At 44.1% G+C, this 14,620-nt stretch overlaps 1 protein-coding gene and 1 long non-coding RNA gene across 3 annotated transcripts in view; one reads left to right on the forward strand and one right to left on the reverse strand.

Moving 5' to 3' along the window:
- Window positions 1–14,620, forward strand: part of cicb (capicua transcriptional repressor b) — a 62,379-nt gene that overhangs the window by 18,056 nt on the left and 29,703 nt on the right. Inside the window, exons 1-2 of one of the 2 annotated variants that reach the window (XM_042107280.1) lie at window positions 8,046–10,815; window positions 11,744–11,893. In XM_042107280.1, coding sequence (XP_041963214.1) covers window positions 10,764–10,815; window positions 11,744–11,893 — 202 coding nt within the window. In that variant the 5' untranslated portion in view covers window positions 8,046–10,763. Of the gene's footprint in view, window positions 1–8,045; window positions 10,816–11,743; window positions 11,894–14,620 lie in introns of those variants that run through there. The other variant, XM_042107279.1, reaches the window with a different exon arrangement.
- On the reverse strand, window positions 5,670–7,208 carry LOC121720832. Its single transcript, XR_006034643.1, has 3 exons — window positions 7,162–7,208; window positions 6,894–6,991; window positions 5,670–6,143 (listed from the first exon to the last, which is right to left on the reverse strand). It is a non-coding gene; the product is annotated as an uncharacterized LOC121720832 (long non-coding RNA).

Below are 14,620 nucleotides of genomic sequence, written 5' to 3' on the forward strand. Positions count from 1 at the left end.
AAAAATGCGACAGCCAAATGTAATGTAATGTAACAGTGCGTTTCCAGGCTGTTTACTATGAGCCTGCTGCTCCTGTGGCGTTGTTGGCGCTGCCTGTGACCTGATTGGCTCCAGCCCAAAGCCCCCGCAAGCTGATTGGCTGACTACTTCTCAGCCCCACCCCCTATTGTAATGTTAGTTGATTGATAGCTCTGTGAGACGGCACATTATGACATTTTGTGTAGTGCTGGAACATTTTGGGGGAATTTCCTTGTTTGTGTGTGTGTGTTTGAATGTGTGTGTGATGATGGATTATGTGGTTCTTGACGGTGTGTGTAAATTTTACAGGAGCTTTTGGGTGGATTTGCCATTTTTTCCCCTGAATGTGCCTCTAGCTCTCCATTTGTCCCCCTCTCTTTCTCTCTTTTTCTCTCTTTCTCTCTCTTTCTCTCTCACTCACCTCCTCTCATACTCTCTCTCTTTCTCTCTTCCTTCCTCCCTCTCTCTCTCTCCCTCCTATGTTCTCCACCCTTCCTCCCATAAGAGAAGTTCTGTTTTCATGACTCGCTCCCTCTCTTTCTCTCCCTCCCTTTCTCTCCCTCCCTTCTCTCTCTCCTTTCACCCCTCCTCTCCACTGCACAACAGGACTCTCAGTCTATTTTTGTACTTACTCCCTCCCCCTCTTTCTCCCTCTCTCCCTCTATCTCTCTCTCTTTCTCGCTCAAACATTCCACTACTCATCTTGTCAGCGCTGAAGTGTGTGTGTGTGTGTGTGTGTGTGTGTGTGTGTGTGTGTGCGCACATGATTTGGTCATCACCAGGTAATCATATCTTGGATACTGTGTAGAAAAAGCTGTGGGGAATAATCTCTTACCTCACCAACATGTCTCCCACTCAACTATACACAGACACACACACACACACACACACAAAGCATTACCTTACCCATACATCTTTTACTTCACTTTTCAGACACACACACCCACACACACTCTTACTCAACTGTACAAACACACATTCTCACTCACACTCTATGCTATTCCTCTCACACACTCCTATACTCACACTCTAACATTTAAACAGCCAGACTACTCTCCACACACTCACGCTAACACCCCAGAGATGGAAATTAGCCTCCTGCCCCCCGCCAAATGCGGGTAGTTTTGCGCACTGGTGGGTGTATTTGGTCAACTTACCAGCCACTGTGGCGGGTAGAGCTAGCATACCACAAATAGTCAGATCCGGTCTAATTTTCATACTTCTTGACGGTTAAAAATAAGAAAGGGTCTGTAGGGATCACGTAGCGTAACCAGCCTATAAGGGTAAATCACACTGATTTGAAGTTTTACAACAACTTCAATAGCCTATAGGCACTGGTGCAGTGCTTCACTTTTTGCCATTACCATTAAGAAACTGTCGCTATGCTCTCATGTGCCACTGCTAGTTTATTTGAGGATGACTGCATAAACATAAATCTAGTGAGATCTGTGGATCTGTGTTGTATCTTCACAGACTAATATACGAAATGTTATAGCTATTTTAATCCGGCTCACGTCACCTTCACAGAAAACTATAGGCTATGACACACTGCTTTTTAGACCTATGAGGCAGACAGACGGACGCATTCGATGTGGTGGAATATCTCACAAACTTTACATTCAAGAAATTACAAACCGGATATCAGAATAAACAGCAGAATTTACCAAACACAAAGGTGTAAATCATTCCCTTATACAATTAGCCGTTCCAGAGTAGTAGTTTCACAAAATGCTAAGCATGCATAAGTTTCTAAAAGCTGAGCTGTGCTTAAATTGTTCAGTGCCAGGCCAAATAGAAATTAAATGCTAAATGTTAAATATAGCCTTGTAGAACCTGATAATGTAATAAATCCCTGATAATGTAATAACCCCGATAATGTAAATAAAATTTGCACTTGAGTCCATTGAAAATGTAATAAAACATGACAATTTAATAACTTCCCCAAATGTAGCATTGAGAGACCCTATTAATTGTTCCCAACCATGCTCATATCCATTTCAAGGGTGTGCTTGATAATTAGTCGCCACATTTCATCAGGAAGTGTTGAAGGAGGTGATGGAGTAACAGTAGGTGATGGAGTTACAGGAGGTGATGAAGTAACAGGGTGGAAAAGATTGTAACTATGCTCTTGATATTCAGGAATATCAGTAGATGACATGAGATGGTCAGATCCAGAGTTCACTTCAAGTACATGTGTTGGACTCGATTCAACAAGTCTTCTAGATGTGATCCTGTGAGACTCCTCCTCCTGAATGCCATTAATGTATTGACTAATTGGGCCATCTAAGCTGACATAATGATCTCCATGACCCTCGGCTATATGGCAAGTCCTCACTATATTCTCCAGATGGTGAGACAACTGAGGAAGTATCCACACCAAGAGTAGCAACAACCACTCTTAAACAAAACAAGTGCTTTTGGTCTTGATGGCACACCTTTGTTAAACTTTGTTACTGAGCAAAACTGGGATGACTACATTAATAGCTAGTTTGAGTTGGGAACTTATGGAGATCACATCACTCTCCAGTAAGCTGCTCAAAGTTTTTGGTTGTTTCTACTCTTGTTAACTGGTTAGCCATAGCTGCAAATTGGAAGCTATGGCTGACCAGTTAACAAGCTTGGGAATCTTTCGGTCTTCCACAACTCTTAAACAGGAAATTGTATCTGATTTGGTGGCAAGTCCATCGGTGCTAGCTTTGTAATAATATAATAATAATAAGTTGCACTGGTATTGCGCTTTTCTCACTTTCTCAAGGTCGCTTTACAAGTGGGCAGGACATGTAAACAAACTAACAAAACTTTAGGTACATAAATGCTAGCTTTAGTTACATATGTGATAGGATTGGGTACATAAGTGCTAGCTTCAGATTGTGTACAGCAGTGCTAGCTTTGGGTACCGGTACATAAATGCTGGCTTTAGGTACAAATGTTTTAGAATTTGGTACATAAGTGCTAGCTTACGATATAGATGTGCTACTATTAGATACATAAGTGCTAGCTTCATATACAGATGTGCTACTATTTGGTACATAAGTGCTAGCTTTAGGTATAGATGTGCTAGTATTGGGTACATGTGCTAGCTTTAGTTAAAGCAGTTTTGGTCACCATAAATAAAACCAGAAGAGGTCTGAGGTCAGAGTTCACATTGCACACGCAAACGGCAGCGCTGCGCTATGAAAAGCGGGGTTCACATTGCACATGCAAACGGCAGCGCTTCGCTATGAAAGCCATTATTTTCGATAGCTTGCTCGCGCAAGAACTGGGTTGCCCACGACAACTTTGACCGCGGCGCGCTGTAAATCATACGTCTTTTGCGCTGAGCCCGGCGGCAACCATAACAAACATCTTTGGGACGTTACCTCAACCAAGAGCAACCTAGCGGCGAGCGCAACCACAGCAAACATCTTTGGGACGTTACCTCAACCAAGAGCAACCTAGCGGTGAGCGCAGTCATGCCGCATAACTTAACCCTGCACCAGGCCGGCAGCAATCTCTGCAGTGGGGGTTAGATCTGTCAGTGACCTGAGACATAAGATTGTTAAGGCGGAGCAAGATACTTCGTCGTAGTTCATGTCTATGGGCGCGAAATGGGGATCGAATCCTGTCTGCATAAAGAGGCGTGTCGATGACGTATTGACGAGCGTACGTTGCAACCGGCCAACAGCAGCTGCATAAATAACCGGCGCACACCTGATACAAGGTTGATTTTCTCCAGACTGGAATGCTCAAAAATGCTAAAAATGTACCTGAAATGTTCAGAAGGGTTTGAGGATCATGAAAACGTGCCCGAAATTCACATTCCTAACTCTATAGAACCAAGACCTTAGCATATGTGGTGAAATTCTGAGCTATGCCCATAGACTTCAATGGAGCAGTCGCTGCCTCTGCTCTGCATAAAGGGGGATTTTGACCCCCCCTCGTGCGATCCGGGTTCCCGGAAGTGGCTCCTGATGAAACATCTTGCTCCGCTTTAACAATCTTTGCTGAGACCAAGGGGGCAGGCGAATTCCCGGAAGTAGAAGAATCGACGTAGGCTGGAGGGACCACCTCTCTGCTAACTCCCATAGAAGTCCATTCATTCTAGGATTTTTTTGAAATACCATAACTTCATATAACATATATCCTGTGCTGATATTGTAGCTTTTGTGTAATCAACATAAACACTACAAAGGCAAAACAGACTCCACTACCTCATCCGTAACGTTGGTTACCCGTAAGAAGAATGGTTAGCTTGTTCGGTTGGAGGGAAGCTAGCTTTGACGTAATCTCTCTTTCGCGCCGTAGGGAGATCACCGTATTGTTTGGATAAGAAGCTCAGTCCACCTTCCTGTCTATGACGGTAACTCGTAAGCAAAACCTAGCATACACGACCGTATGTTAAGGTAAAGCATTACACAGAGGCAACCTAATAATAATTTAAAAGTAAACCTAATTTAAAAAAAAAAAAAAAAAAACGGCAGTAATCATTTCAGAGGTTTTCGATGGATTGACCGTAGGTCGGAAAAGTGGAAAGAAAATAGCTTCAAGGCTATAACTTTTTTGTTTTGTTTTAGCATGACTGTTTTTGAAGATGATCATGTATGGTAGCTTCAACATTAACACGACTTGGTGAGGATGATATTAATAATAATACATAAATAAATGTTTAACTTTGATGACTTTGAAGGCGAAGGAAATGTGAGAAGAATTTCTGTGTATCTATCATATGAGTTACAAGATTCAGTTCTATGGCTAACGTCACGAAGTTAAGTGTGAGGCTGCGCAGTACTGGGGGGACCAACTGAAAAATCGTTCTATTTGACTCAGTGCCCTCCCATTGAAAACGACGGAGTCTGTTCGTCCATTTCTTTTACTGTCTATGCCTGAGACACATGCCACAGGAAGTGTGTCATACCAGAAGTGACATGCTGAATATGCTCGGGGAACCACCAGTCAGCAGCATCAACAATGGGAAGCTGACATACCGGAAGTGACATTTGAACAGCTGTAAGCAGGCTACTACATGACACACCTACTTCACAGACCCATGGACAGACCAACCATATCAACTTGCTCCCATTTTTTTTTTATTACAGACATTTATTATTACAGTATGTCAAATGAAATAAATCAACGTTCCATGTAGCTGAGAAACTCTACTACAAAGCACTAATTTTGCTGTGATGGAGATCACATTCACATCACTCACATCACTCTTTATCCTTGATATAATAAATCCATAATAAATATAATATAATAAATCCATCGTGTTAATCATGATTATGATTAATCTGTCTTGTGAAACCATTAGAAAATGCTGTTTTGTTTAATCTATTGCGGATTACATTTTGGACACGGAAATATAATTTTTAGTACAACTATACAGTACAACTCTTCAAACATTTAAGCTTATTGTAGGCTATATATATATATATATATATATATATATTTTTTTTTTTTTTTTTTAAGTATATTTTTTGGGCTTTTTATGCCTTTAATTAGATAGGATAGTGAAGATTGACAGGAAGTGAGTGGGAAAGAGAGTCGTGGTGGGATCCAGAAAGGACCTCGGGGCGGGAATTGAACCCGGGTCGCCGGCGTACAGTGCAGGTGCCCCAGCCAGTCGTGCCACTGCTGGGGCCTGTAGGCTATATTAATGGAGATACTAATTCACATATTAATTCACAAAGCTCACAACCAACACAACAATTTTGCTATAAGAATTAGATATAGAGAATTCCTTAACTTCCTATATCCTCGTGCAAATAAAATATAGGCAATCCGAAGGCCTGATGAAGTTTACCCGAAGCATGCTTACAGCTGTCACTCACTTTTGGTATGTCCCTTTGTTTATTGCTGATAGCCATATTGTTGGATAGGCGGCGTATGTAACAGTGGGTGTGACGCACGTTGAAAGAGCAAACCCCCTCTCACTGATTGGCCTATCGGTGGATTGGAGTATGTAACTTTCGATGTGACGCACTTCCTGTGGCGTGCGTCTCTGGGTGTTGAAAAATCTAACCCCCCTCTCAATCTTAAGGGATAGTTTGTGTGTGTTTGCCCCTGACTCACCACTCTGCGCTGTAGGTTATGTTGAGCTGTAGCTGTCGTGTGATTACTACATCCTCGAGTATCCTTGCATAACCCTGTGAAAGCCAGAGGGACAGAGAAAAGTGCAAATTAGTGTATGTGGGATCATGTGTGTGAGACCTGTGTTGTGTTGACTGTGTGGTCAGCCTGGCCTGGGCCCCGCAGCACCTTGGATTGGGAGATGTGCTAGCAAGGAGACTTATCCATCGCCACTAGTGTCTGTGGCTAGCATGTGTTTTAAGGCAACACAATAGCAGCTAATTTATTTAACCATTTCAAAACTCATTACAATGCTACACTGGCCTACAATATGGAGAATGAGGTCTCTGATATTGCCTGTGCTCGCTCATAACACTTGATATTACACTATGGAACGTTATTTATCAGGTAGGATGAAGACCTTTTGGTCTAAGACCTTTTGACTAACTGAGCACTGTCTCAACGCAATTGAATACTAACACCAAGGGGGCTGAGCATACATACCCATTTCTCTATGGTGTTAGTTAAAGTCATCAGGAGGAATACTCGTGGTGTTGGTTAAGTAAGTGTGTGTGTGTGTGTGTAGCATCAGGAGGAATACTCGTGGTGTTGGTTAAGTAAATGTGTGTGTGTGTGTGTGTGTGTGTGTGTGGCATCAGGAGGAATACTCATGGTGTTGGTTAAGTGTGTGTGTGTGTGGCATCAGGAGGAATACTAATGGTGTTGGTTAAGTGAACGTGTGTGTGTGTGTGTGTGGCATCAGGAGGAATACTCATGGTGTTGGTTAAGTGTGTGTGTGTGTGTGTGTGTGGCATCAGAAGGAATACCCATTGCTGCCGTTACATTTGCTCTTCTGAGACTGGACAATGAGAAGTTTTAGTGGCAGCAGACTGAGTAGGAAGTTCAATGCTGAGATGTCAAATTCCTGCATCAAAAGGACAATAATACACATACTTTTGTAATGACTGAGTGTGTGCGCGTTTGTGTGTGTGAAAGATAAAGAAGGACTGTGTGTGTGTGTTTGAATGTGTGAGAGAAAGACAGAGAGAGAGAGATGTTTGGAGGTGGTTGAGTAATCATGGGTTTATTACTTACCTGACTTTTTTATGTAGAGCCCTGAGATTGAGGACCCAGGAACGGCCAATTCTTGATCAAAACAACCTGAACACGTATTACTTACAATGTAGTTCGGACTTCCTAGAGTTACTGTTCTGTCTTCTGTCCTGAGCTTTGCACACTAAACCAAATCCATCATATTGGCAATAGAGCATTGACCACAGGGCTGGGCGCTGAGTGCCACCCTGTGTTCAGGAACTGTAGTCTATGTGATATGCAGAACTATGCAGTATACCCACTTAAAAAGCATCACCATCTCAGTATACCCACTTAGAAAGCATCACCATCACAGTATACCCACTTAGAAAGCATCACCATCTCAGTATACCCACTTAAAATAGACAAGGATACGTATTAACATTTGGAGTTAATTACAGTATAACCACTGCAGCTAACTAGACTACATCACAGTATACCCACTACAGCTAACTAGACTACATCACATTATACCCACTACATCTAACTAGACTACATCACAGTATACCCATGGCTAACTTGACTACACCACTGGGAACTGGTAACTGTTGTGGAAGGAGACTAGAGTTTGGATAGGTGGGACCTAGTAGAAGTCGTGTTATTTGATTTGATCTAACTGGCCCCTTACCATTTATTGTATCCATTCCTAGGTTTAATCCAATCACAGAATTCAGGGGGCGGGTCTCTGTAAAGTAAGTATTGCGGTTCAGTCAGGTTGTACAACTCCAACCAATTAAACAACGCCAACCAAAACGTCACAATAGACTAAATGGTAAGATAGCCAATGTGAAGCCATGCCCCACTTATGTGAAGTTATTAATATTCATAAGCTTATTTCCAGAACAAGCCGCATGGAGGCGCCCAGCTGGATTTGCATATGACTGACATTCCAGCGCACACGCTAACTGACATGACAGGTGGTTCTGTCGACCAATGGCATGAGGCGTAGGACGGCAACCGGGCGGGGTTCGGTTGGGCGAGGTTAACACACTGATAGAGCGAGAGGGGGCAGCCTCGCGTTCAGGAGGAAGAGGGAGGGAAGGAGCGAGCGAAAAGGGACCGAGGCTCGAGGGGAGGAATTCGAGGGGAAGAGTCGAGGCCAAGTGAATGATGTGATACAGCGATTTTTTTTTACTACGAATCCTCATCGAGTATTCAAGCGCGAGCGGTCGCGCCCCGCGGTAAGCTGTGGATCGGAGTGACCCCACTGCAGCACGGAGCGCTGCGCCGGATTCACCGATCTGTCGTAACTATACAAAGCCGTCATTTCTGCCGTGGAGGACCGAGGAGCATCTTTTCTGCGCTTCTGTTCGGTCGTAAGAGTGATCGGCGCATCCTTTCCGGTCCAGAGTAAAGGACTCGCAGCCGAGCAGAGGTGGTGTCGCACCGCCATCTGTCATAGCGGGGCTCGGCTAACATTAGTCGCCTATAACCGTGCCATCAAGTTAACATCTTGGTTGACAGCGACGGGCCGTGATCGTGTATAAGGAAGGCGATTTGAGGCATATGTTAGCATGTGTGTTTGAGTGCCGTGGAGGGGGGGGGGCGAAGGTGTCATTTAAAACAGAAGTGTAGCAGCAACGTCGGTTTTGGAGACTTGCGAGTCATCATTTTTGTGGAATTAGAGCATAAGTAAGCTACGCGTCAGGGGGGAACATCTATGACGGTCTGCTAAAAACATAATGGCTCTCATGTGAATAATAAAATCAGAATAGCTATATGTCTGTAAAAACATATCCCATCTCTACCATAATATACTAAAAATAAACTTTTATTTTACATAATTCCATATAGGTGATACGGAAAGAAATTGGTCTTGGAAGTGCCCATCTTGGTGATTTGGCGGGCTGTTTTTGGCTGTTAAAGGCCGCTGTCAGATAGTAAGCCTGCAGATTTTACAGTGCAGTCGTGGGTTGACTGGTCTTTATTCCACCTCCTGCTTCTGCTTTTCCAGTGACTGTTGACGGCTACAACAACTGACCTGAAACCATCCCTCTCCCCACGCGCTCAGGTGAATAGCGGCCCGACTGGGCCCGCGCGCCCTGGCTGCTCGTCACCTGAGGTTTCCACCATTTAAACCGCATTTCTTGCTGTTGTTGCTGCCGTCTGATGTTATAGGCGCTGCATTACGAGGATCTGCGTCTGACCAGATCTCGCTTGTGAACGGATGTAGCCTCGCTGCGACATGAGGGCACTGTCCTTGGCTGCAGGACCAGGGGCGGTCCGCGAGGAAGGACTGCTTTGGAACGCGTCTGCCACACGCTGATGCCGCTTCTGGGGGAACCCTCATCAGTTCTGCCAAAGAGGTTCGGGTGTAGCCCGCACCGGATTCCGTGCCCAGCTACGGCGCGCTTGCGTCAGTCCCAGATCGCACAGACAGGTGCACGTTGTGCAGCAGACTAAAATAAACCTTTTCTCGTGGTTATCTAGTAAAGTAACGGACTTGTAGGTTTCCTGAAACAGTTGTGATGTACCATGTCCTAATACGAAATCACACAGCACAGACGATAATCTTAACTGTTAGCCTTGTACCACAGTTTTATCCATGTTTCGCTAGTATGCTTAGCTAATATTACATATGATGGTTCTTTGATACGTGCACACGATGCTGCATTTAAGTTTGAAGATAGAACGCATGGCCAAAATCGCTTTAACTCATGTGCCCCAGCTGTGAAAACGGAGTCATGGCCAAACTAAGCAAAATAGCCATTTAACCAGCGCGTAGCAAACCTATGCTAGCGTTAGCTTCCAATTTAATGATCGCTCGCCTTAAAGCATCTGTAGGGTCAGCTGGGTTCATCAGATTGATCGGAATCCCACGTTTGCTGCTCAGTTAGAGATAAAGATTGCTCGACAATTTGAACGGCGTGCTCACATGTCCAAAGCCTCCAACGTTCATAAAGCAATCAGCTGAGTGTCGGACTGCAGTGCAACTCGAGGCCGAGGATGTGAGCGCGGCCTACTTTAACCCATACGACGCCGCACAGATTTGTAAATGTAAACAAACAGCCGAGAAGGAGGCGCTACCGCTAACTGGACCAAAACCGAAGGCAGACTTTGTAGTCATGTTGTACGCTTTAACGTGTTTCCACGCATTTCTATAAAATATTTGAGTGATTTACATTACTTAGTATTTATGTTACTTTATACAGTTCGCCTGGAACTGTAGAACAGCTGTTGTGGCACGGCCTTGTTTGTGTTGGCAGCTTAGATCAGAGATGATGTCACTGGGACCGACTGGATTGATTTCACCGTGTTTTCAATAAATCTGTCTGACTCAAGAACTGCACAGAACGGCTCGAACGCCTGAGCTCCTCTTTGCGTGCGTCCGTGAGGCAATGTTGGTGAAGGCAGCCGGCAGAGCGAGACAGCAGTGGTGCAGCCGTCGCATGTGACCCTGTTTCCCCCACGGACTCGCCTTCACCTGCGGAACTGTGGAAGGATTTTGTTTTCTCTTCGAGCGGACGGATCTACACCTCCATTTATTTGGATAAAATATACGTGTTTTTCAAGAGGATTTGTTGTGTTTTGTTGGCGAACATTTTGTGTTTTTCCTTCATTGTTAATAATTCCACTGGCATCACCAGTAAGGATTTTCTGCAGCCATGTTTTCGTCCGAGAGCCCACAGTATCTCCGCCAGGGACTGAGCATGTTCGGTAATCATCACCACCTCCCCTGTCACTCGTTTCTCACACTGAATTCTGCTTTACTACGTGCGGCTAGTGTTTGTATGTGTTTGCATGTATGTGTGTGGTTGTCTCTAAATGGCAAAGTGTTCCTCAACATTGGGTCGTGGCCCGGCTTGCTTTTCATTGGAGGTCATTGGAACCCCGTTGTGTGTTATTGTTGATGAGAGAGTCAACGTTTTGACACCTGTAACTCCCTTCTCTCTCTCTCTCTCACTCTCCTTTCCTCTCTCTCACTCTCTCTCCTCATCTGTTCTCTTTCACTGTTCTCTTTCTCATCATCTCTGGCTCTATCTCTTTTCTTCTCTAATCTCTATTTTTCTCTTTCCCCTCCTCTTCTCTTTCTCTGTTGTATATTAAGTGAGTCTGTCATCAGCTACAGGATTCATAAACAGGACCTGAGCTAATGGAGGCAGTGTTTTCTCTCTTTCTCCCTCCCTCTCCCTCCTTTCATCTCTCTGATGCTGAGGTACTACAGGACAGTTAGTGGATACTGAGGCTCTACAGGCCAGTTAGTATGGATGGATACTGAGGTACTAAACAGGCCAGTTAGTATGGATGGATGCTGAGGTACTACATGCCAGTTAGTATGGATGGATGCTGAGGTACTACAGGCCAGTTAGTATGGATGGATGCTGAGGTACTACACAGGCCAGTTAGTATGGATGGATACTGAGGTACTAAACAGGCCAGGTACTGTGGATGAGGTTTTAGGAGAAGCTCTGATGACTGCTGTTTATGTGTGGGTGTCGTTGATGTTTGGTGTTGGGAGTTGATGTTTTGGAGTTCATGTTGATGTTGTTAATTATGTTTGGAGTTGGGGTTGTTGTTGTTGATGTTGTTGTTGATGTTTAGTGTAAGATGGCCGATAACCGGTAACTGCTGATTCCCCCTGCAGTGTGGACCAACGTGGAGCCCCGGTCAGTGCCAGTGTTTCCATGGCATTCGTTGGTCCCCTTCCTGGCCCCCACCCAACCAGAGCCAGCGTCTCAGCCGGGGGAGGGACAACAGCCTGTCAATCAGCTGCAGGCCGCCAGCCTGAAGAAAGGTGAGCCAAGGCTTTCCCCTAAAGCTCAAACACACACACACATGCACACACACACTCTCAAACACACATAAATGCACACACAGACACACCGAAACACATTTACACACATGCACACGCACACACTCTCAAACACCATGCATGCACACACAGACACAGTGAAACAGCTACACACATGCATGTGCACGCATACATAGACACACTACACATGTCTCACTACATTGAACTTAAAATATTTAATGTTTTAGCAGAACGTATTCCTAATGAATTATTATTCTTATGACTAGAGGAAATGCTTCCTGATTGTCACATATAGCTGTAATATTTTGTAGAGGCTACAGCACTGAAGCGCAAAATGCACTCTTCTTCACTGCGTTAAAAGAAGCCATTTCTTTCATTAGAGTTATAGGATCAGAAGACTTCCGTCTCTCACTGTATGGCTTGTATTCTCCGTCTCTCACTGTAAGGCGTGCATTTGGCAAAAGCCCCACACAGCAGCGAGTGGTAATCGGGATTTGTTATTTGTAAAAGTTATTTGCTGCGTCCTGCTTCCAGTAGCCTGGACTGTTGCAGCCCTTTACTTTCACTTTCTGCTGCGCCTGCTAGTCGGCATGGCCCGTAATAATGTGGCATGAGATGCGTTGCGTATAAGGTACAGACCAGGCTACTGAAGATTTTAGATGAGTGACCGCGGTATAGTCTTAAGGTACGGACCAGGCTACTGAAGATTTTAGATGAGTCACCGCAGTAGCTTTTTTGCTAGGCCCAGCAATGTGGAATATTCCGCTGGTTGGTGCACACACAACTGTTCAGATTGGTTGTCTGTCCATCGTTTGCGCAGATTTCACTGGAGCAGATCTTGAACACAACTTTGGTAGCCAAGCTGTCCACTTTCATCAGGCCATATGATAAGTTGTGTAACTGTAGGTTATGTAATTTTATATAGAAAATTATAAATGCACACACACACACACACACACACACACACACACACACGATCAATATCATCGTCCATCGCAGTGTTGTACCGTACACATCTTCAAATGCCAATTGAGGGGACATCGCCCAACCCTAACGCGCACACACATTGACACACTGAAACACGCTCCTGCACACACACACACACACACACACACACATGCACACATTAAGGGATGCAGCTATCGATTCTTTTTGGAATTGAGTATTCTAGCGATTATTTCATCGAGTAATCGGATAAAAAATAATTTTGTGTTATTAAGTGCAATTCATTAATATGCACAACAATCATGCTGTAGGCCTAAACTAGCCCTAGTCACTTCAAAGTAAATACATATATTTCCTGCATAAGAACTGCAAATATTTCCTCCAAAACCGCAGTTTTGAAACTTAATGTAATGCAGTTATTTTTTTGATAAAGGTTTTAATAATTATGTCTGGCGTAGGCGATAGGTGAGGTAGCCTAACCTAACACCAGGAGTTTGTGTACGCGCGCATGCGTGCGCGAGAGACGAGATGAGTGTGTGTGATACCGCTACTAATACCGTACGTTCTAACTAGCTAATACATTAAATTAGCTAACACCAGTGTTTACGTTGCCTTGTGTTGGCGGCTACGCTTGGTGAGCTGCTGTTAACAACTGGATGCTTTCGGTTTAGATGTTGAATCATCGGTACGCTGGTTCTGCTTAGCAGTGGACATATTGCACCTTGTCTTTTCTAAGTTTGAAATGATCCCAAAACTTTGGACATTCTCTGCCTTTTACGGACGGTTTTCAGTCATTTCGCCCACTTAATTCTGAGGGTGCGCGTCAGTAATAACAGTCCGTGTGAAACAATAATCCCTGAGCTGAGCAGGCCACGTAACGCAAGGGATAGGAATTAAACGAAGCTTCGAGGCAGAGAACTCTCCTCGATCATTTTTTGTAATCGAATTATTCGAGCTACTCGAATAATCGTTTCAGCCCTAGTTAGTTACGTTACCTAACTTAATTGTATGTTAAACAAAGGCATTAGAAGAACACTTAGTTCATCTGATTGGTTGATTTGGCCCATCGATAATCAACATAGATGGTGATAGACAGATGGTTTATCCAATCAGCTAACCAGTATTTTGTCCCCTTCCCAAAAGTTCTCCAACGGAAATTCCCAGATGGACATGCAGAGCAAATGTGAAGCATCCATCTGGCGGAGTCAGGTTACTACACTGATGCCTGTGCCTAAAGGGAAAATCTAGCTCTATATTGCAGGAATGTGTGTGTGTGTGTGTGGCATATCTGTCGAACCGTACCTCCGATTGATTTAAAACTTGGCAGGTATCTTGCTATGGGCACGAGTAATTGCAGTGCCAAGTTTGACGTTGTTTAGATAAGTAATGCAAAATAAATTGTTAAATATATCGGTAAAAAATGCACACGTTGGCTTTCTCCGCTCTACTGTAGCCACTCACACAGCGCAGGACCAGAGACAGAGAGGGTAAGCAGAGTTTTGGCAGCACTTAATCAGGGCACAGAGCGGGTCAAGATGCAAGATATTTGGATGATTGTCATGTCTGACGTCAACAGTAAAGATTCCCTGTATGCAGTTTGCTTGCATAAAATGATTCCGATAAAGACTGTTTTCTACAAAATGGTCTGTCAATTGACTCTTTCTACAAAATGGTCTGTCTTCTATATCATTAAGTTATTCAATAGGCGAAACATATAGCCTTACATCATGTCACTTTGTTGCAAATTTAATACGATAATGCATC

Source organism: Alosa sapidissima, chromosome 10 (assembly GCF_018492685.1).
Source record: "Alosa sapidissima isolate fAloSap1 chromosome 10, fAloSap1.pri, whole genome shotgun sequence".
Classification (NCBI taxonomy): Eukaryota; Metazoa; Chordata; class Actinopteri; order Clupeiformes; family Clupeidae; genus Alosa; species Alosa sapidissima.